The sequence below is a fragment of the Callorhinchus milii genome, unplaced genomic scaffold, assembly GCF_018977255.1.
Source record: "Callorhinchus milii isolate IMCB2004 unplaced genomic scaffold, IMCB_Cmil_1.0 Scaffold67, whole genome shotgun sequence".
Taxonomy (NCBI): Eukaryota; Metazoa; Chordata; class Chondrichthyes; order Chimaeriformes; family Callorhinchidae; genus Callorhinchus; species Callorhinchus milii.
This window is the reverse complement of record NW_024704808.1, coordinates 142302-166489: the sequence shown is the minus strand read 5'-3', so window position 1 is coordinate 166489 and position 24188 is coordinate 142302. Positions and strand designations below refer to the sequence as shown.

Genomic DNA, 24188 nt, shown 5'->3' with positions numbered 1-24188 from the left:
TTCTACCATATAGAGCACTTAATAATAATAATAAAATCCTTGCATTTGATATAACGCCTTATCACGTCTTTGAGACCGTGTATAATTTTTTTACTCTTGGTTTGCTAGACCCTCCTTTTTACCTTTGTGGTGTCTACACCTGCACTCTTGAATGAAGAATGGATTGAAAACAGAGGTTCTGATGTTTATTGAACCGCATATATTTTACAAAGTTGTAGCCAAAGTACAAATATGAGGCAGATCTTGCCTATAATACATAAAAACCGAATGATTGTTTGAAACGTACACTGAAAAATAACATCAATCGTACTTGCTAATACATAGTATCATGTCCTTTAACAGCCAATAATTGAAAACTGATACAAAGCTTCAATTATTTAATAATGCTAATAATCTGCTCTCAAGAACAGTTTACGGTTCATTTACAAGTTAAGTAAAAACACTAAGCATAAGTAGGCACAGCTGGTTAGACATTCATCAAAAGCACAGTGCATAAAACGCAAGGTACAAGGAAAAGGCTATATGTTTGTTACCAACTTCATTATAAAACGATGGGGAAACTCATTTGAAAAACACTTGAGAGGTATTCAATACATACTTCATGGTATCCGTCCACCTGAACTGGCAACTTAACATCAGTGATGTACAATCACTGCTACAAATAACTGATCATTGTTCTACATTTTGGCATTTATAAATGGTCCCTTTTACCCCTTCAGTGAAACACTATGATGATTTCTGGGTGTTTGATGAGAGCAGCAGGGGAGAGATCCCATCCAAACTGGGGATTGGGATGGGAAGGTGACCATTCACTAGAGTTGGGAACTGGAAATAAAAAAGGACAAGGTTAAACCATAATAGCACTCGATACTGTTTGATACCTCTGTTTTTGGAAAGTAACATTGATAATAATAATCCTTGCTTTGATATGCGCCTTATTACATCTTCAAAACATCACAAAGCATGTCACAAAACATACTGTAAAGTGAATAGACTATATATTGACAGTCATGGATTGAGTGATCAAATTTTTAAAAAAATATTATTGCAAGGATTATTGCTCCCGGAAAGCGATCTGCCAATCGACTAACAAGCGGGTTCCTACTGGACTGCTGGTAAACAGGCGTGTGGAGTGAGGAAACTTGCCGAACGTTTCGCTCTGCCCGGGAATCGAACTGAGTGCGAGGCGAGTGCTCTAACCAATACCCCACTGGACTCCACAAACCAATGTGTCTAAGAAGCATCTTAAACACAAGGACATAGTGATGAAGGAAAACAAATCCTGGTTTGTACTGACTTGCATAAAGCAGATTTGCTGTTACTAATAACAGTCGTGTACAGAAAAGATTTGTTAAAACAGGTAAGCAGATTCAAATATATTAAAATGGCTATGTTGTAATTGTAAGGTTGGCACGGATCATTGGTGCAAATCCAGGTTAGTTAAGACCAGGATCTTATTCTGACCAGCTCCCTGACACAGACCCTTTATGCTCACCACATAGTGACTTGGCTGAGAACTGATACAACTTAATTGACAGAATTGAATGTCATTAGCAACTATCCTTAACCTTGAATTCACAACAAGATGGTTGTGAACTGGTGGTGTTACAGCTGAGTGAAACCAGTACATTTTTATAATATTTCTAAACCTATTTATGAAATGTCTACTATAAAGTTCCAGAGTAAAGACATACCTGAAATAAAGAGCCTGGGCCCTGCAGTCGAGCAGGACTGAGGGGAGCCACTGGGCTGAGCGTGCTCCAGAAGTGAATACTGGACAGTAATGGGCTGGGGGTCAACAGGATTCCATTAGGTGTCTGTGACGGAGAAACACAATTTTACTATTGAGAAGTCTCAAAGCATCATCCAATGCATATAGACCCAGCTGTAGAGTTTTGCTGAACAAGTATTGGTAAGTGCACTAAATCTTCCTCTCTGTCTATACAACTAAAGAATTCATGCCAACCTAATACAGCAGGTTTTACTTGATACAACAGCACCGAAATGTCATCTGATTATACAGTAAAACTGGCCTAAGTCTGATCTGTATAAATCGTATCATCACTTAAGTCGTACATCTACCCAAGTCCTGTTCAAGAGGTTATATTCTACACAGGTTTGACATAACTCATATTAAACATATAGTCCCAACTGATACGACTTATATGAGGTTTACTGTATTTAAGTGCTAAGTAGTGTATATTTTTTAAAGGCCTGCAATGAATGAAAGATCGGTTCTTAAAATATGGTACATATCCCTATTCCAAGAATCCTCCCCCCACCTCACCAGCTCCCCACTCCCAGCGGTTGCCCCACTCCACCATCTGTTAAGCGCTTTGAGACGTGTTCCCTATGTGAAAGGTGCTACATAAATGTGAATTGTATTCTAATTTGTATTGTGATACAAATCTTTAAATCCAATTACTAAAACTCATCACATTAGCATCATCCTGACAAGTAAGTGAGTTATTGGGGAATAGTACCATTGTACTATTTTGTTTGTCGACTTTCTATCATTTAATTGTCATATCCATACTTTAATATTTATAATAATCCTTGCATTTGATACAGCGGCTTATCACGTCTTTGAGAGTCTCAAAGCACTTCACAGAATATACTGTAAAGTGGATTGACTATTGTGTGGGTGACACGTGGCAGCCAATTGCGCACAGCAGTGACCCATACAGTCTTGGATTGAGTGGCCAAATTATTATTAATTAATTTTTTTTTAAGTATTATTACCTCTGGAAAAGCGATCCCCCAATCAACTTAACCAGGTCCCTACTTACTGCGAGTACAGAGGCGTGTGTGTGGAGTAAGGAAACTTGCCTAAGGTTTTGCCCAGCCCGGGAATCGAACCTGGGTCCTCTTACTTGCAAGGCAAGTGCTCTAACCACTGAGCTATAATAAGCTCTGCTACAATTACTTTGTGCTCCATTGTTAAAGGCCTTATAGAAAGATGATGTTTGATATGGTACAGTATTAGGTCATTTCAAACACTGACCTGTGCAGTGAAAAAAGCAGGCGTCAAGGACCCTGAAGGAAGTGCTGGGCTGTTCAAGGCAATTGAACTGGCATCTGTGCTGGCTATAATTAAAGAGGGAGCTGGGATCTCCAGGCCTTTGGGTTTCTTAGCTTTGGGAGGATTGATGGGCAAACTTCTCAGCTCAGCTGGAGACAGCGATTTGCCCTTGGAGCCTGCTGAGAGGTTAAGAGGCTGAGCAGATTGTTCTGAATCATACAGATCGAGTTCAATAATGGAGCCCCTGTGGTGTCCATGTCCATGTGCTGCCAGGGAGGAAGGGTGTGAGGAGGGCGAAGCCATAGCAGAATGAAATGATGCCAAAGAGGATGGTGCTGAGGAAGAGAGAGTCGTGAAGAACGTTGAGGCAACTATGGCTTCTGGGGAAGGAGAAGGTGAGGAGGGGACTGAAACGATAGGCACACTCACGGCCTTGTCATTGCTGTTCGTGACAAATCTTATGACTGTCCTGACTTCTTCAGACGGAGTTTTCCTGGCATTTTTCTCCTCTGTTCTTTCCATTTTGATGGACTTGAAAAAGTCAGATCTGTTCTGCAAGGAATTAATGGTGAACGATGTATATAGCCCCGAGTGGATGTAATCATTGCGACTGGCGCCTCTGATCGCAGACAATGTCATTTTGTGGTGGTCTGCGCTGTCAGAGTTAGACTGAATGTCGGTATCCCTGAGCAAAAGGTTTTCTCTGCTGCTTTCCAGAGTGTGTGGGTCCATTTTTAAAATGTCTGGAAATGAGACAAATTTATAAACAAACTTCTGCCCAATCACCTTCTTAATAATATTCTGTGGAGAGGGAGAAATAATTGTGCATTAGAACGCAGACTGGAGGATAGTTTTCAACATTTGTAGCTTTACAGTATGTATAACATAGGCAGAAAGTAACAAAATGGACACCCGGTTAGTAAAAATGACATAACATAAAGATGTGAATCATATGGACAACTCCAGGTCATTTGAATCAACAACAACAAAGTGACATTTACACTGCGCCTTTCACATCGGGAGGACATCCCAAGGCGCTGGACAGTCAGGGATTTGGACCTGAGCTGAGGGTTGGGATCAGGAGGGGTGGAGGGCGGGGAGGGTGGGGGTAGGAGGGTGGTCGAAGGCACAATCGAAGAGGAGATTCTTCAGATGGGTCTTGAAGGAGGCGAGGGAGGGGGCGAGGCGAAGGGACTGTGGGATGCAGTTCCAGAGGGTGGGGGCAGAGAGGCTGAAGGCCCGACCACCGATGTATGTTTGGGGTGGACCGGGCGGATGGCACGGAGCAGGCCCGAGCCCACTGAGTGTAGGGAGCGGACAGGTCGATATGGCGTTAGCAGGTCACAGAGGTAGGGAGGAGCAAGGCCATGGAGGGAAGGGCTTTTGAGAAGACAAAAGAAGAAATACGAGGCCTGAAGGAGGGCAGTGATTGATTTTCTGAAATATCCATGTAAGATTAAGAGAATCCTCCATGTGCAGAGCAGAGGCATCGGTGTCCACATACAGTGGAAATCTCATGAGCTTCCTCATGGGGGAAGAGCAGAGGAAAAGACAGGTTCATAGTGAGATCAATGAAGCAGAATCTTAATAGTGGGGTCACTTTGATGTGGGTAATCAATTAAATTTCATTGAGGATATTCAATTTCACATTATCTAATCGATCGCCCATGATTATTGGCCGCCGCGTTTCGCTCACAAAATATACAGTCAATTCACTTTACAGTGTATCCTGTGAAGCGCTTTGAGACGTCGAGAAGATGTGATAAGGCGCTGTATCAAATGCCAGGATTATTATTATAGAAGTCTGCTGGGTAAATAAGTGTATGACACAGTACCTTATCGTAATAATATCTGAGTGCCCTGCTCAGTTTATCGTAGTTCATATTGGTTTTGTTTTTCCTAAGTCCCCACAGTTTGGCGACATCCTCGGCCTTCAGCAGTTTGAATTCCCCATCACTGGAGGTCCAGCAGATCAGATGTTCGTGCTTCTGGTCCAACAACAACTGCAGCAGAAACTGCCACAATGTGATTGCACTCTCCATCCCTGAAACACACAGCAGACACAGAGCCTCAGGATACCTGTAAGCTTTCAGCTTCCCTTTTTTGTTAGCGTTTTGCAATTGAGTAACCAGGACAAAGACACAGAACCTCGGCTTATTAATTCTTATCTTTCTGCTGGCTTGGGCATCTTGTGGCTCAGGGGTTACAGCCCTCGCCTCACAAGCGAGAGGACCCGGGTTTGATTCCCGGTCAGGGCGAAACCTTAGACAAGTTTCCTTACTCCACACACCTCTGTTTACCAGCAGTGAGTAGGAACCCGGTTGTTAGTTGATTGGCGGATCACTTTCCCGGGTGATAATCCCTCCTAAAAAAAACATTCTAATAATTTGGTCAATCTGCTGTGCACAGCCGCGTTTCGGCCACAAAATATACAGTCTCTAGACTTTACAGTGTATTCTGTGAAGCGCTTTGAGACGTCTCGAAGATGTGATAAGGCGCTGTATCAGATACAAGGATTATTATTATTGTTGTTGTACTATCATTAAATCACCACCAGATGGCGGGTCACTACACGTTCCACTCGATGCTTCGCCAACTGGACACTTTCTGCCTTCAGATTGCCATCCTGTTCCCAGAGTTGTTAGAAGATAAAAAGGATCACTTTTTGAGGTGTTTATCTTAAAAAGTGATCTATTTGTGATCTTTTTAACACCTTAAAATGATCGATTGTGGAGTCCTGTAGCTCAGTGGTTAGAGCACTCGCCTCACAAGCGAGGGACCTGGGTTTGATTCCAGGGCAGGACAACACTTTCAGTAATTTTCCTTACTCCACACTGTTTATCAGCAGTAAGTAGGAACCTGGTTGTTAGTCGATTGGCGGATCACTTTCCAGGGGTAAAAATTCCTTCAAAAATAATAATGATAATAATTTAGTCACTCAATCCACGGCTGTTTGTGGGGACGCTGCTGTGTGCAATTGGCCGCCGCGTTTCACCCACAACGTATACAGTCAATTCACTTTACAGTGTATCCTGTGAAGCGCTTTGAGAAGTCTCGAAGACGTGATAAGGCTCTGTATCAAATGTAAGGATTATTATTATCTAAAACAAATTCCCAAATGCTGGGCCAAGAACTGTTTTGTAGTCATGTTATAAAGTGGGGTTCCCTCCCTCAGCAGCCTGGCCGCCCAACACTGGCCATCCTCAAAGCAAGTCACCAAACCCCAGGAATGTACGGACAATCCCCACCAACACCTCACACACACATATATATATATATACACATCTACAACAACCACAGCAACTGGGATTTAAATAGCGCCCCCCACGCCGGACGGTGTCTGAGCTTCACACGAACGGATCCCGGGGCCGAGCCGCGGAGAGGGGAGGGGGAGGAAGGTGACCAAAGGTGCGGTCGAAAAGAAAGGTCTTCAGCCGAGACCTGAGAATAGGAAGAGAGGGGACGAGGGGAAGGGAGTGAGGAAGGCAGTTCCAGAGCCTCGGGGCACAGGGGCTGAAGGCACGTCCTCTCTGGGACAGGAGCCAGTGCAGTCTGGCCAGGACTGGGGGGGAGGGCCAGGACTGGGGGGGATCGGGGAGCGGGGTTGGGGGGGGGGGGGGGGCCAGGACTGGGGGGATCGGGGAGCGGGGTTTGAGGGTGGGGGGGAGGTCCAGGACTGGGGGGATCGGGGTTTGGGGGTGGGGGGGAGGGCCAGGACTGGGGGAGCGGGGAGCGGGGTTTGAGGGTGGTGGGGGAGGTCAGGACTGGGGGGATCGGGGTTTGGGGGTGGGGGGAGGGCCAGGACTGGGGGATCGGGAGCGGAGTTTGGGGGTGGGGGGGAGGGCCAGGACTGGGGGGATCGGGGAGCGGGGTTTGGTGCGGGTGAGAATGCGGGCGGCAGAGTTCTGGATGATGTGGGCTGTATGGATGGTAGTGGAGGGGAGACCGGTGAGGAGGGCGTTAGAGTAGTTCAGCCGAGAGGTGACAAAGGCCTGGACCAGAGTTTCTCACATCTCATATATACAAATGTCATCCTCATCATATACTGTACAGCAACGTATGGCTTCTCCTGTTTAAACCAAATGCAAAGCACACCAGCGCAGAGGGAAATCCTTAAATAAATTAAAGCAATCTCAAACAAATTGAAAGTTGGAATCATATGAAGCAGTTTCACATCCAGGAAATTCAGCATAAATTAGCAACGAAGCCTGAAAAGAGAAACCTTCCTTCTGGTTCACTAGTAAATGTTCTTCTGAAGCTGGTAGTCAATGCATGTTGTTGAAGCAACAGTTTACTTTGCATATTTATAGGGCACTCTACCCCTGGCCTCTACAGCCCTCTATATACTGTATATTTTACCTGGGGCACTTCAATCAGTTTTAAACTGCCAACTGTACTATTTAGCAGGATAAAGCCCTGGGGAATTTCATGGTACTTGTCCAACTTGGATAAGGCTACCAGCTTGGCTTGCAGAGTTGAGATCATGTCCATGTCTCCAAGTCAACAACAAAGCATTGGATATTGCCCAATATTGGATATTGTCTCTTTGAGACACCTCGTAGAGCTTTGAGATGTTGAGACATCACAAAGAGCTTTACAGTATATTCTGTGAAGTGCTTTCAGACGTCTCAAAGACATGATAAGGCGCGACATCAAATGAAAGATTATTATTACTAATAGTTTTGATCCCTAAGTGGTATTGATTAGACAATCTGGCTGGCTAACCCCCAGCGGCTTTGGGTTGTGGAAAGCTGGCGGCTTAAAATGCCTCCGTAACAATAAAACTACAGCTACTGTAGTAAAATACAACCCCAAATAACTGACTCCAAAAGGCAAGTCATTTGGCCTTGTATTTGAATCATCTTTAACAAAACCTAGTCAATCTGGCATAAGTCTGATCTGCACAAATTGTATTATCGCCTAAGTCATACATTTGCCCAAGTCCCATTCGAGAGTTTATATTCGACACAAGTTATGTTAAATGTATGGTCCGAAGTGGAGTCTTGTAGCTCAGTGATTAGAGCCCTCGCCTCGCAAATGAGGAACTGGGTTTGATTCCCGGTCAGGGCAAAACCTTAGGCAAGTTTCCTTACTCCACACGGCTGTTTACCAGCAGTAAGTAGGAACCCGGTTGTTAGTTGTTAGCTGGTGGATCGCTTTACTGGGGGTAATAATCCCTTCAAAATGAATAAATTATTTGGTCGCTCAATCCACCACTGTTTGTGGGGCAGTGTTGTGCGCCTTTGGCTACTGGGTTTCACCCACAAAATACACAAGTCAATTAATTTTACAGTCTATTCTGTGAAGCGCTTTCAGACGTCTCGAAGATGTGATGAGGCGCTCTATGAAATGCAAAGATTATTATTATATTATAATAATAGTGAAAATCCTGCAGCGAGCTGTGTGTTCGGGGCTCCATGGAATTGGAGTTGATAATTGGAGTTGAGGTAAAAATCAGCCATGAGCTAATAGAATGACAGGACAGGCTCGAGGGACTGAATGGCCTCCTCCTGTCTCTATGTTCCTATGAAGCATGTGGCCTTCAGCAACCAGAAATGTCAGCGTAATCACCAACCCGGCAAATCTTCAAATCCCAAACTGGATTTCACATTTACTTTCCTGTTAATTTCTCCGTCAATAACCGCGCGACTCAGTCAACTCAGGAAAGACAAATACTGGGAACCCCAATGTTCAGGGGTTTTGATTTTTGCATTTCTCATTAGCCGTGTTGAGAAAGCAATGTTTTCTGGCAGCACATCCTGTAGATTACAGTCTGTTCAACTGCTCAGCAAACTGTAAAACCTTCTAATTCTGGACTTCCTTTCATTATCGGTTTCAAATTGGCTGCCAAGTTTCACCCATAAATACAGTCACTCCACTTTACAGTATATCCTGTGAAGCGCTTTGAGATGTCTCAATGAGTTGATATAAGGCACTATATCAAATGCAAGGATTATTACTATTATCCAGGATTTTACCAGTCAGTGAGACCAGTTGCAGAAAAGTGGAATTAAATTGTGTGAGAAAGTGTGTGTGTGAGTGTGTGTGTGTAAGCGTGTGTGAGCATGTGTGTGTGTGTGTGTGAGCATGTGTGTGAGTGTGTGTGAGCATGTGTGTGTGTGAGCATGTGTGTGTGTGTGTAAGCGTGTGTGAGCATGTGTGAGTGTGTAAGCGCGTGTGAGCATGTGTGTGTGTGTGTAAGCATGTGTGTGAGTGTGTGTGTGTGAGCATTGTGTGAGCATATGTGTGAGTGTGTGTGTGAGTGTGAGGGGGAATTGATCCTCCCGCCCTCCAACCCTTCTGATCCCAACCCCCAGCTCGGGTCCAAATCCCTAACTGTCCAGCGCCTTGGGACATCCTCCCGACGTGAAAGGGTCTGTGTAAATGTCATGTGTTGTTGAATATTGAGCAGAGAGCCTAACTTTTGAAAATATCCTCTCTCTCTTAAATGATTGCATCGTTCTACCCTTTGTTTTCAAATTGACTTTTGTTTCACATAGAAATGGAACCAACCAGAACATGAAGTGTTTTTTTCAGCAGAGAGAAAATCTCTGACTGAATAATTGTAGTGTTTGGTGAGGCCCAAAATAGAGCCAACATTACATTTCATCAGGTCCCACACATCAAGAGTCAAAATACACAGCAAGATTTTGAACACGAGTCTCTCTCTCCCTCAACCTAACAATCCACACAACACGTTGACTCGCTCAGTCTGTGCTTGTGCTCCACATGATTTAACATTTAGCATCGCTTTACGTTTGGACAGCAAGGAACCAGAGTAAATGTATGTTGGAGCGAAAAGCACGTTGTGATGTGCTGTTTGTCTCCCGGCCCAGTGTTAATCAGCTGACCAACACTATTTGGTTCTCGAGTACAAACAGTTGTCATTTCTTGAGGTTGGTTCAACACTCGTGTTGAGAGTGACTCAATGTTCATAACTTGCTGTGCAGCCGAGCTCCTCAACCCCCATATACATATCTTGCATATTATTATTATGGGAGTCCTGTAACATACTGGTGCGTGCACTCGTTTCTCAAACGAGAGGCCCCGGGTTCAATTCCTGGGCAGGGCGAAGCGATGGGCAAGTTTCCTTACTCCACATGCCTCTGTTTACCGAGCACGCTGCCACATTTCACCCACAAAATACACAGGCAAATACTTTACAGTGTATCCTGTGAAGCGCTTTGAGACGTCTCAAAGACATGATAAGGTGCTGTATCAAATGCAAGGATTATTGTATCATTACATTATATTATTTGATTATTATTTTGTATATGGCATCATTCCCTTGAAAACCAGCATCTCAAATTAACAGCAGGGACAGAGCTAAAGAACCAAATGATCAGAGAACACAAAAAAAATTCCCCCTCGTGTTGACAAACAGAGACATCAAACCCAACACCATGCCATGTCTTCTGTGTGTTTTGGGGGGTGGGGGAAGGGAGGGAGGAACTGGCAGGAATCTCTCCCGCACCGAGAAAAAACATGCAGATCAGAAATAGATGAGGGCCGGCTCGATACAACACACAGCTGCATTTTTCTGAACATAATAAATTTATGTATTTACTTATTGATGTGCACGGACCACCACACACTATCTGCCAGTGTATAAAACCCTCCAGTGTTGTTGAACGGAAAGACCTAATGAGATTACTTGCTGCGTGCAGACATTACTGAGACATGACTAAATACGCTTTCTCTCTCTCTCTGGAGCGAATGGAAAATTCAGGCAGCCTCGCTCTCCCTCTCCCTCTCTCTCCCTCACTCACGCCCTCCCTTCCTTCTAAAACGCAGGCAACGCATTACTTACTGCTTTGCAAACTTAACCCCTGATTTACAATCCTCACCGGCAATGGGGGGGCGGGGGGGGGGGGGGGGGGAGAAAGAAAGAGGAGATCATTTCTTAATTTGAAACCGTTTCGCCCACAAAATACACAAGTCAATCCACTTCACAGAACATATATATCCTGTGAATTTGCTTTGAGACGTCTCGACAACATAAGGCGCAATATCAAAAGCAAGGATTATTATGATGATTATAAACATGCCACAGACAGACAGACAGACAGACAGACGGCTCGCTGTGTGGGGACAGACAGAGACGAGAGTGAATGCTGGAGTCTCCACACTTGGAAACCAAGCGAGTCTTTGTTTCCAGCAGTGACTGACTCACTCACTATGTTGTCTGCTGCCAGTTGCAAACCGGAAGCTCATGGCAATTAGTCTTTGCTCTCTCCAGACGCAGGAGAAACTCTTGTTTCAGTAAAAAAAAGGTTTCCCTTCGTCTTACGAGTCAGAGACCCTACTTACTGCTCTCTCTGTCTCTGTCTCTCTCCGTCTCTCTCTCTCTGTCCATCTGCCACAGTCTGGAACCTTTCACTCTCTCTCTGTGTGTCTGTCCCTCTGCCAGACTCCAATCCTGAACACATTGCTGTGCTTGACACAAGGCAAAACACTCCACTTCCCCCCTCCCCTCCCCCCCTAACCCTCCCCCTCCCCCCTCTCCCCCCTAACCCTCCCCCTCCCCCCCTAACCCTCCCCTCCCCCCTCTCCCCCTAACCCTCCCCTCCCCCTCTCCCCCCTAACCCTCCCCTCCCCCCTCTCCCCCCTAACCCTCCCCTCCTCCCTCTCCCCCCTAACCCTCCCCTCCCCTCCCCCCTCTCCCCCCTAACCCTCCCCACCACCCTCCCCCCTCTCCCCCCTTAACCTTCCCCCTCCCCACCATCCTCCCCCTCCCCCCTTAACCCTCCCCCCTCCCCACCACCCTCTCCCCCCTTAACCCTCCCCCCTCCCCACCCCCCTCTCCCCCCTTAACCCTCCCCTCCCCTCTCCCCTCTAACCCTCCCCACCACCCTCCCCCCCCTCTCCCCCTTAACCCTCCCCCTCCCCTCCCCCCTCTCCCCCCTTAACCCTCCCCCCTCCCCACCCCCTCTCCCCCCTTAACCCTCCCCCTCCCACCACCCTCTCCCCCCTTAACCCTCCCCCCTCCCCACCACCCTCCCCCCCTCTCCCCCCTTAACCCTCCCCCTCCCCACCCCCCTCTCCCCCCTTAACCCTCCCCCTCCCCACCACCCTCCCCCCTCTCCCCCCTTAACCCTCCCTCCCCCCTCTCCCCCACCACCCTCCCCTCCCCCCACCCCCTCCCCCTTAACCCTCCCTCTCCCCCCCCCCTCCCCCCAAACCAAACCAGAGAAACATTTTTTTGCTGGAAAAAAATCCAACAGTTAAACTCAACTTTTTTTTCAGTCAATGAAAATGACATATGCATTTCCCTGACTTTCAGCACAGACACAAATACACACACACACAGTCACACACAGACACACACACACACACACACACACAGTCACACACACAGTCACACACAGACACACACACACAGACACACACAGTCACACACACACACACACAGACACACAGTCACACAGACACACACACAGACCACAGACACACAGTCACACACACACACAGACACACACAGTCACACAGACACACACACAGACCACAGACACACAGTCACACACACACAGACACACAGACACACACACACACAGTCACACACACACAGACACACAGTCACACACAGACACACACAGTCACACAGACACACACAGACCAGACACACAGTCACACACACACAGACACACAGACACACACACAGACCACAGACACACAGTCACACACACACACACACACACAGTCACATACACACAGACACAGTCACACACACACACAGTCACACAGACACAGTCACACACACACACAGACCACAGACACACAGTCACATACACACACACACAGTCACACACACACACAGTCATACACACACAGTCACACACACACACAGTCATACACACACAGTCACACACACACCAACAGTCACACACACAGACAGACACACAGTCACAGTCACACACACAGACACACACAGTCACACACACAGTCACACACACAGACACAGACAGACACACAGTCTCACAGACACACACACAGTCACACACAGACCACAGACACACAGTCACAGTCTCACACACCCACACACAGACCCACAGACACAGTGTGAGGGGAAGTCACAGACTCTCCTCTGATCTCTGCACTGAATCACAGACATCGCTATCGCTGTTCCCGAGTGTTCTCGTCACTGTGTGGACTGAGCTCAGGCGGTACCGTACCCGGAGCTGAGCTGAGGCTGTGTGGGGTGTGGGGGAGAGTCCGGCCCTCTCCGGCCCCTCCGGCCCCTCCGGCCCTCCGGCCCTCCGGCCCCGGGGCTCAGTGGGAGCGCTCCGGGATGTCCATCGCTCGCTCTCCGCTGCACTGTGTCTCCGCTGTAACCGGAGCCGCGAGAACAGGAAACCTGAGCGGAGACCCACAGCCCAGAACCGCACTGCCCTTCCGCACCATTCCCCACAGGCGGTGGGCAGTCTGTGTCAACACGGCCCCCCCTCCCCTCCTCCCTATCCCCTCCCTCCCCTCTCCATCCCTCCCCTCTCCCTATCCCCTCCTCTCTCCATCCCCCTCCCCTCCTCCCTATCCCCTCCCTCCCCTCTCCCTCCTCCCCTCCCCTCTCACCCTCTCTCCATCCCCCTCCCCTCTCACCCTCTCTCCTCTCCTCCTCTCTCCAACCCCTCCCCTTCTCTCCATCTCCCCTCTCCCCCCCTCCCCTCCATCCTCCCTCTCCCCCTCTCCTCTCCTTCTCTCCCCCTCTCCTCTCCCCCTCTCCCCCTCTCCTCTCCTTCTCTCCCCCTCCCCTCCCCTCCATCCCCCCTCTCCTCTCCTTCTCTCCCCTTCCCCTCCCCTCCATCCCCCCTCTCCTCTCCTTCTCTCCCCTTCCCCTCCCCTCCATCTCCCCTCCCCTCCCCACTCGCCCCCTTCTCTCCCCCTCTCCTCTCCTTCTCTCCCCCTCTCCTCTCCTTCTCTCCCCCTCTCCTCCCCTTCTCTCCCCCTCTCCTCCCCTCCATCTCCCCTCTCCCCCCCTCTCCTCTCCCCCTCTCCCCCTCTCCTCTCCTTCTCTCCCTCTCCCTTCCCCTCCATCCTCCCTCTCCTCTCCCTCCTCTCTGCCCACTGTCCTCACTCACTCACTCACTCACTCCCTCCACTCACACACCTCAATCTGGGGTCAGGTCAGTCTGTTTGTTGCTCAGCAGCAGCTCCTCTTCCCCACCAACTCCTTATAATAATTATGATAACAATCCTTCCATTCCGTACGGTCCTGTGGCTCAGGGGTTAGAGCCGTTGCCTCACACGCGCGAGGACTTGGGTTTGATTCCCGAGCAGAGCAAAACCTCGGGCAAGTCTCCTCACTCCACACTCCTCTGATTACCAGCGGTCAGTAGGAACCCGGTTGCCAGTGGATTGCTTTCTGGGGGTAATAATTCCTTCAAAAAAAATTGGTCACTCAATCCACGACTGTTCGTGGGACGCTGCTGTGTGCCATTGGCTTCTGTGTTTCGCCCATAAAATATACAGTCACTACATTTTACATAATATTCTGTGAAGCTCTTTGAGACGTCTCAATGGCAGGATTATTATTATATATAGCACCTTATCACGTCTTCTCGACATCTCAAAGCGTTTCACAGAATATACTGTAAAGTGAATTGACTGTATATTTGTGGGCGAAGCGCGGCGGCCAATTGTGCACAGCAATGTCCCACAAACAGTCGTGGATTGAAAATGACCAATTTATTATTGTTTTGGAGGGATTATTATTAGGAGTGTGGAGTAAGGAAACTTGCCCGAGGTTTCCCTGCCGGGAATTGAACCGCTTGCAAAGCGAGTGCTCTCACCACTGAGCTACAGGACTCCACATATAATACTAATCCTTACATTTGATACAGCGTCTTATCACATCTTCGAGATGTCTCAAAGCCCTCACAGAATATACTAGAATTAAGGCAAGTCACTTATCTCAGAATTTGTTTTTCTGCCGCATGAAATACGTCCTTTGGGACTTGAATCCTGTGTGAAAGTGAAGTTTAAAAGCACTGCAGAACTTTCTTTTCTTTGTATCCTTTGGCTGACTAACCTGAGGTGAGACAGCGCGGTGTGGTGGTACCACTCACTCTGTGTGAGCCTGAACTCACCTGATTACAACCACAAGATTTTGCACTTTCTGCCACAAACAGGCGTGGATTGAGTGACAAAATTATTATTTTTAATTTTTTTATGGAGGGATTATTATCCCCGGAAAAATGACCCACCAATGAACTAACAACTGGATTCTTACTTACTGCTGGTAAACAGAGGCGCGTGGAGTGAGGAAACCTGTCTGAGGTTCAAACCCAGGTCTCTCGCTTGCGAGGCGAGGGCTCTAACCTGAGCTACAGGACTCCACAGAATAAGAAATAGGAAGGCTGTTTCTAAGCGTAGTAGATGTTGAGCTAATTGCAAAGTTTTTCAGAGTTAGAAATACACTGCCCCCAAACACAATGAACGGACAAACGGCTGAATAATTGCCGAAGGAAATGGACAAGTTCCTGCTTGAGGAGGGAGAGGAAGGATACAGGGCTGGAGTTGGGGTGGGGGGGGGGGGGGCAGATAGTCTGAAGCACCACATTCAGAACAAAAAAATCCTGTTGGAGAGTGACTGAGATGACCGTTAACACTGTGCATTTTTCTAACTTTTTTCTCATGCAATATTTTCATATCAAACATTACACGAACCTAACTGTTGTTATGCAGTCCTGTAGCTCGGTGGTTAGAGCACTCGCCTCGCAAGTGAGAGGACCTCAGTTCGATTCCCAGTGGGGACAACACACTGGTCCACTTTCCTTACTTCACACACCTCTGTTTACCCAGCAGATCGCTTTTCTGGGGGTAATAATTCCTTCTAAAAAAAATAATAATAATGTGGTCACTCAATCCACGGCTGTTTGTGGGACGCCGCTGTGCGCAATTGGCTGCTGCGTTTCACCCACAAAACACACAGTCACTACACTTTACAGTATATCCTGTGAAGTGCTTTGAGACGTCTCGAAAACATGACAAGGTGCCATATCAAATGCAAGGATTATTATTCTTATTATGTCTCACACATAAAGAAGTGTTTACCATCGGTTTCAAATGCAGAATAATTTCACCACTGCAGTGTCAAAGTTACATTTGTGCTCCTGGTTTCATTACTTTAAGAATAACTGTAATATTCCCAGGTGGACATAATTTTGCTTTGACTCTGCATTTATTTGTGTTGCCTTTACACTCTGGATTGAGTTGTGTCACTAATATAAATCGTGTGGCCCAGGAATGTACTTCAATCTTAAATTTCGGTGTTAGCCTGAGATGGTTTTGACAAAGCTTTCTCAGTGTGTGTTTTTGATTAAATCTAAATAGAAACATCAATAGATAAGTAAAACAGCTGGGGCAGATTACCACACCATTTTACCCTGTTGATATTTCCTGAATTCATTCTAATTTGAATTCACTGACTGTAATTCTTGTAGATTTCAGATTCCGCCAATATAATAGGCTTGTATTTTAAAATATTGAATGATTATTAATAATAATAATAAAAATAATAATCCTTGCATTTGATATAGTGGCTTATCATGTCTTCGAGACGTCTCAAAATGCTTCGCAGAATATAAGAATAAGAATATACTGTAAAGTGGATTGTAAAGTAAACTGTAAACTTTATTACTTAAAGAATCACACACAAACTAGAAACTAGTTGGATTGCTGCACGATGGCTGATTGCCGGATGAACGTGTAAGGATTAGATTCTTTTGCCCTTTCTATTCCCATGTTGTGTGAGTTACCGAAATCCTCCCTTAATTTTCAATTTAACTAACGAACTAACTTCCGTAGCCTCACAAAAGGATGGACAATAACAAAGGCGTACTGCTGCGGATTCAATCACCCTTCCTACTTCCTCTGGATATCCTTCAGTTGGAGGGACATTGGCATAGACAGGTTTTGTGTTGACATCCGCTCTGTATTGTGATTAACTCCGTGTCAGGACTTTGATGCTTTGGATCTTAGGATCAATTCTTTTCAGTGCTTTGCGTCTTTGCAGTTCATAGAATCATAGAATCTTACAGCACAGAAGGAGGCCATTCAGCCCATCGAGCCTGTGCCGACTCTTTGGAAGTACTACCAACTAGCCCCACTCCCCCACTCTTACCCCCCCCCCCCCCCCCCCCCCCCCCCCCCCCCCCCCCCCCCCACTCTTACCCCAACCAGTCCCCACTCCCCCATTCTCACCCCAACCAGTCCCCACTCCCCCCTCTTACCCCAACTAGTCCCCACTCCCCCACTCTTACCCCAACCAGTCCCCACTCCCCCATTCTCACCCCAACCAGTCCCCACTCCCCCGCTCTTACCCCAACTAGTCCCCACTCCCCTCTCTTACCTCATAGCCCTCCACAGTTTTCCTTTTCACGTTGCTATCCACTCAAGTACACTCTAAATACAATATCTGTGATATTTGTAATATTTCATTAAAAATGAGTAAACCAAACAGTTTTTTGGAGATGTAATGACAAAGGTTAATAACAATAATAATCCTTGGATTGAGTGACCACGTTTTTGTTTAAAGTGATCTGCCAATCGATGGACAAGTAGGTTCCCACTTACTGCAGGAGGTGTGTGGCGTAAGGAAACTTTCCTAACGAATCCAGGTCCTTGCTCTCACTTGCGAGGCGAGGCCTCTAACCACTAAGCTACAGGACTCCACAAATACTTCAGAAGAAAAACAGATGATAAATATAAACTTGCTCATTGGATTTACATTGAGTCCATTTGTGGCACGTTCTGTACACGGTGAGACTAAGCCTGAACTTAGCTTCTTTTGAATACCTTCTCTGAGCTTTTGTTCACATGGAGTAAGATGATTGCAACTGTCAAATCATCAATACTTCACAATCTGAAATCATTCTAACAAATCTTCAAATATTAAAGTGAACTTTTTTTTAAATTCATCAAATTATAATAATAAATAATAATCCTTGTAATTGGCAAAACGCCTTAACACATCATTGAAAAACAACACAAAACAGTCAATCTACTTTACAGTATATTCTGTGAAGCGCTTTGAGACAACTTTCAGAAGTGATAAGGCGCTATATCAAATGCAAGGATTATTATTATTATTATTACTACAAATTGCACACATGTGCTGAAGCAGCAAAGTCCTGTTTGGAGCCTTTAAAGCCACACCAAATGCTGTTTGTGATTGCACTGTCCTGGAATGTGTGCTCCTATTATGTTTTGGTTTCAATAGCATTGTAGAGTGATGAACTGGGTTTCAGTTCAGCTAAATAACAGCAGGTCAAATCAAGAGCTGAATGTCTAATCTTTACTGACTGACTTTATCTCGGTATCGAGGTTACGACAATCTCAGACTGTAGCATGATGTTCCCATAGCCTGATACAAGCCACCGTGACTATAATGTCAAGTCCATTCTCAAGATCATTGTAGGACTGTTGCTGTTAGAAGGTTTATACTCAAGACAATAATCCACTTTTGAGACTTCAGTAATAAATTAATCAAGCAGCTAATTTAAACAAACTCCCAAATTCTGTACTTCTGAAAAATACTTTACATTTTGCAGATTTACAGATAATAATAATAACAATAATAAGAAGAAGAATCCTTGCATTTGATATAGCGCCTTATCACATCTCAAGATATCTCAAAGCGCTTTTATATTTTCTGAGGGAAATGTGGCAGCCAATAATTGTGCACAGCAATGTCACACAAACAGTTGTGAATTGAGTGACCACATTTTTTGTTAAGGGATTATTACTCCCGAAAAAGCGATCCGACAATCGACTAACAACCAGGTTCCTATTTTATGATAGGGAAACAGAGGCGTGAGTGTGGAGTAAGGAAACTTGCCTAAGATTTTGCCCTGCCCGGGAATCAAACGCAGGTCCTCTCACTTGCGAGGCGAGTGCTCTAACCACTGAGCTACATTACTCTACGATATCGTGCATCAGCAAATATTTCAATTCTCTCTAACTTTTGTCTCCTCGGTGCATTCTATCTTCTGTTTCTGAACAAATCCTTGGACTTTTCTCAAAACAAATACATGTCAGACCTGCCACACAGTGGCTATAGACAGTGTCTGTGTGGAACTGAACTCACATTGCTGTCTTCCCTCCAGGACCTCACTCACACTCTATATGTCACTCACTCAGCCAGTGTTAATGAGCTTCTAAACATGACTCCACATGTGGGCTTAATCCTGGCCTCTCTGACATCCATTCATGTCCGTTTCCAACAGGAGTTTGGCTAATCCTCAGGAGAGGGAATGTTCTCATCCTCTCTCTCTTCTCTCCCTACTGCAGGGAGATGGTGAGGTTTCCCAGGGTGAGATACGCTGACTCAGCTGAGAGCAAGGATCAAGCTACACAAGATCCCAACAGTTAGTGATGAAGAAAGATCTTTATCTTATTTATTCTCACCTTTACACAAAACTAAACTTACCATCGTCCTGTTACAGTATCCAGCTATTTTTTNCTGTTGACATAGAATGTTCCAGCATGGAAACCGACCGATTTGCCCAAAAAATAAACAGTCACGAGACTTTACAGTATATTCTGTGAAGAGCTTTGAGATGTCTCAACAATGTGATAAGGCGCTGTGTCAAATGGGAGGATTATTATTTTAACTTATTATTCAGGTCAACAAATCCATGCTGGTTTATGCTCCTGCTAATGTCTCTCACACCCTTTATTCCCATCTCACTTATATAAATACAATAAGATGTGATGAGGGTAGGGGTGGTCCTGGTTGCCCAGAAACCTTGTCGGACAGTGATATCAATAGCAAGCTATGTGGGTTTGGCTGGTTAGACTCCAGCAGTTACCCCAACACACACTCTGGCCTCCCCCCAAGCCTTGGCTCTTGCCAACTTGTGCCTAATACTCTCCAGAATTAGGTAAACAGGATGTGTCCCTCCAGAGAGAGTGAGCACATCCCATTCCAACAATCTCTCTCTGGGATTTCCAGGTGTAGTTGGGATGTGGGGAATTCTCAGTTTGGTTTGGAGATTCTTAAGCAATGGCGATGGGTTTTCGCGTGTGTCAGACCCCCGGCTGGGCAAAACAAAATGTGATGAGACAATGTAAGATAACTTTCCTGTACCTTCAGTTATGATCTTCAAAGCAATCCCTTTTCTCTTCGATATTTACAGATAAATCACAGTCAGCTGGTTTGATCTCTATTGAGCAACTGGAATAAGGAGAATGACCAGTCGGCCCTAACAGGGTATTCTTCAAAAATCCGGCAATTTGGGCTGATTTGCTTCTTGTATATGTACGTGTCCTGCCTGCTCCATCTGATGATTTTGAAATACTGTAAGTCCATTTCTTCTTGTCTGAAGTCTCCTTGAGCACTGTTTTGCAGCCTATCTCCTGATGCTCAACCCCCATACCTCTGTCGCTCACCTATCTCAAGCTGTTCACTGCGGGTTACATTGGGAATCAAATTGAATATTCTGTGTAGCCCGTTCACTATCAGCCCGTAATTCAACTGCCTCTAGTCCCTGTTTACTGTCTGGGTGACTGACAAGAACAAAGTCAATGAGAAAGTCATCTCTTGTGTTCTCCCCGACACTGAATCAGAAACTCCTCATTGCTAGTTCTCACTTGAGTTGAAGTCCAACACATGGGAAGGCACTATATCAAATGCAATGATTATTATTATCATTATCACGTTGTTGAGACGACTCTAATGTGGAAAAAATGGAAAGTGGATTGACTGTGTATTTTATGAGTGAAATGTGACAGCCAATTGCAGATCACTTTTCCGGGGGTAATATTCCCTTCAAAATAAATTTTAAAAATGTTGGTTACTCAATCCCCGGCTGTTTGTGGGACGCTGCAGTGCGCAATTGGCCGCCGTGTTTCATCCACAAAATATACCGTCAATTCACTTTACAGTATATCCTGTGAAGCGCTTTGAGGATTGCAAGGATTATTATCATAGGAAAAGCATAGAACTGTAGCATTTTTGTAAAGAAATTAAATTGAATGCTCAATGCGTGTATAAACAGGATTATTCACCGGATAACAATTGAGAGTGGAAAACCTGACTGATTTTCCTTTCCCAGCCCAACAGTTCTAATGGCCAAATGTAGGGACCATATTTCTGGTCAGTTGAAATCCATGGATTTACAGCACAGATTGGAGCTGACACCTCAGACCTCGGTGCGTTACATGCCTGGGCTTGACATGGCAGAAATGTTACGAATTGAGCTATCAGAGGTTCTATACTATCCAGTTATTTTAGTTTAGGAATCTGTAACAAATGTAGATGTCAATGAAACATATTTTGGAGAGACTCAAAGAGTTTCATGTATACAAGGTAACTTGACCATTTGACTTCCTGCATCCCACATCCATCAAGGAAATGAGAGAGGAAATGGGTGAGGCTCCAGTAAATATTCTTTAAGCAATCTATAAATACTGGAGCTGTACTTGAGGACTGGAGAATGCAAATTATTCTCCCATTATTCAAAAAAAGAATGAGATTGAATCCAATACTTACAGGGCATTAATCTAACATTATCAATGTGGAGAATATTGAAGGTAAAGTGTTTCACAGCATACACTGCAAAAAGTGTATTGAGTGTGTATTTTAGTGGGCGAAACGAGAAACTAATTTCACACAGCAGTGACCAAACAAACTGTCATGGATTGAGTGACCAAATTAGTATTAAAAAAATTATTTAATGCTTTTAAGGGATTATTACCCATAGAAAACCAATCTGCAATGGTCTAACAACCGGGTTCCTACTTACTGCTCAGTAAACAGAGGCGTGTGTGTGGGGTAAGGAAACTTGCCTAATGTTTTGTCCTGCCCGGGAATCAAACCCAGGTCCTCTCACTTGTGAGGCGAGTGCTCTAACCACTGAGCTACAATAGACATTAATCTAATGTCATTAGTGCAGAGAATGTTGAAAGCATTTTATGGAATGCTAAAGAGCGCAGTTACCATGGATTTACATATAAATGGGTCATGCCTTACAAACCTAGTTGACAAAATCCTTTCATTGAATATAATTTACTTAGATTTTCTGCAGGCACTTTTTAAGTCTATACAAGGTTTATAAAGATTAAGGTTAATTGTGGAGTCCTGTAGCTCAGTGGTTAGAGCACTCGCCTCACAAGTGAGAGATCTGGGTTCGATTCCCGGCTGGGCGAAACCTTGCACAAATTTGACACGCCTGATAATAATCCCTCCAGAAAGCAAAACAATAATTAAAAAAATTGGTTACTTCAAACCACAGCTGTTTGTGGGACGCTGCTGTGTGCAATTGGCTGCCGTGGTCGCTCCACAAAATATACAGTCAATTCATTTTACGCTTTGAGACTCTTGAAGACGTGAAAAGCGCCATATCAAGGATTATTATTATTATTAATTGAATTAATAGCATATTAATTGAACACAATTTAGCAGTTCAAATGGAAGTTGGAATAAATGATCGGAAAAAGTGACTTGTCACATCTGGTTCATAAGTGGTATGAAAGAGGGCGGTTCATGTTATATGTAGTTCTTTCTCATGTAAAATTTGTTGATGACCTAAAGGTTTTTGTTTTGCGAACGTTACTGAATTGATATGTTTTTCCTCTTGAGTCAGACCCCTAACTCAGAGCACGAGGGAGGATATTAATAATAATTATAATCCTTGTATTTGATATAGCACCTTGTCATGTCCCACAAACAGTCGTGGATTGAGTGACCAAATTAGGGTTTTTTGGGGGAGGGATTATTACCCCCGGAAAAGTGATCCAAAATCGACTAATAACCAGGTTCCTGCTGGTAAACATCGGCGCGTGGGGTAAGGAAACTTGCCTAAGGTTTTAAACTAAGGAAACGTTGAAACAGAACACAAGTAATTCCCTGGAGAAAGATCACCCTCTGTGATTTGTTCCTGTAGGAATAAAATTTCTGTGAGATTTTTTGCGGAGCTATCGGCGACCACAAGATGGCAGAGAACAGGCAATGTTCTGGGCTGTTGTCGTGTGAAAATAAAGAAAAAGGAGCTTGTGTTTTTATGGTGCTTTCTCATGTTTAAATACCTCAAAGAACTTCGCAGCTCATTACTCTCAGGCGTAGTGACTATTTTTGTAGGCAAATGTGGCAGCACCAGAAACAGTCTCACAAACAGTCCTGTAGCTCAGTGGTTAGAGCACTCGGCTCGCAAGCCAGAGGACCTGGGTTCGATTCCTGGGCAGGTGAGGGCGAAACCTTAGGCAAGTTTCCTTACTCCACACACAGCCTCTGGTAGCTGATAGGAACAGTAACCCGGTTGTTAGTCAATTGGTGAAATATTTTCCGGGGGCTAATAACAATAACAATTTGGTCACTCAATCCACGACTGTTTGTGGGGACGTCGCTGTGCGCAATTGGCTGCTGCGTTTCGCCCACAAAACACACAGTCACTACACTTTACAGTATATGCTGTGAAGCGCTTTGAGACGTCTCGGTGACTGTTTGGGCGCTGTATCAAATGCAAGGATTATTGGAGTCCTGTAGCTCAGTGGTTAGAGCACTCGCTTTGCAAGTGAGAGACCTGAGTTCAATTCCAGGCAGAGGGCGAAACCTTGGGCAAGTTTCCTTACTCCACACAGAGCCTAATAATAATCCCTCCAAAACCAAAAACAATAACAAATTGGTCATTTTCAATCTACGACTGTTTGTGGGACATTGCTGTGCGCAATTGGCTGCCGCGTTTGCCCACAAATATACAGTCAATTCACTTTACAGTGTGTTCGTGAAGCGCTTTGGGACGTCCTCCCGACGTGAAAAGTGCTATATCAAATGCGAGGATTATTATTATTATTATATATTTTCAAAATGATATATAATTCACACACATATAGATAACAACAACAGCTGACATTTATATAGCAAACTGCCCTCCACGCAGAGTAGCGTCTCCGAGCGCTTGGACGTGTTTAGATATATAAAATATATCCTTCTGGAGTCACCCCCACAAATATATATATAAATAAATACAATATATTGTATAAAATATCTGTGATAAAATGCTACAAATATAAATTCTGTTGGGAGATCTTAAAGGTTTGCAGCCTGTGTCCTGCCCCCCTGTGGCATTTAGGTTTATATTATTATTATTATTGTTTTTGTTGTTGTTGTTGTTATTGTTGTTGTTGTTGTTGTTGTTGTGAGCCCCAGCATTGCCAGCCTGGCTGTCTG

At 45.2% G+C, this 24188-nt stretch overlaps 1 protein-coding gene across 3 annotated transcripts; it reads right to left on the bottom strand.

Annotated features, from left to right (window-relative positions):
• Nucleotides 1–163: 163 nt before the first annotated feature.
• On the bottom strand, nucleotides 164–13483 carry elk3 (ETS transcription factor ELK3). 3 transcript variants are annotated; one of them, XM_042345607.1, is made up of 5 exons: nucleotides 13195–13483; nucleotides 4858–5066; nucleotides 3005–3823; nucleotides 1695–1817; nucleotides 164–825 (listed from the first exon to the last, which is right to left on the bottom strand). In XM_042345607.1, exons 2-5 carry the CDS (start codon nucleotides 5062–5064, stop codon nucleotides 727–729), a joined length of 1248 nt encoding a protein of 415 aa, XP_042201541.1. In that variant the 5' UTR covers nucleotides 5065–5066; nucleotides 13195–13483; the 3' UTR covers nucleotides 164–726. The 3 variants fall into 3 exon arrangements, with proteins under 3 accessions (XP_042201541.1, XP_042201543.1, XP_042201542.1); XM_042345609.1 differs by having other exon boundaries at nucleotides 3452–3823; XM_042345608.1 differs by lacking the exon at nucleotides 13195–13483 and adding an exon at nucleotides 11333–11353.
• Between the last annotated feature and the right edge of the window lie 10705 nt (nucleotides 13484–24188).

Bases quoted from the DNA above. Each gene is read 5' to 3' on its own strand.
- elk3 (XM_042345607.1), bottom strand. From the start codon at position 5,064: ATGGAGAGTGCAATCACATTGTGGCAGTTTCTGCTGCAGTTGTTGTTG. The intron at 3,824-4,857 runs GTACTGTGTCAT...CCCTCTCCACAG, and splicing joins TCAGATATTATTACGATAAG to AATATTATTAAGAAGGTGAT. The intron at 826-1,694 runs GTATGTCTTTAC...TTTTATTTCCAG, and splicing joins GCCCAGGCTCTTTATTTCAG to TTCCCAACTCTAGTGAATGG.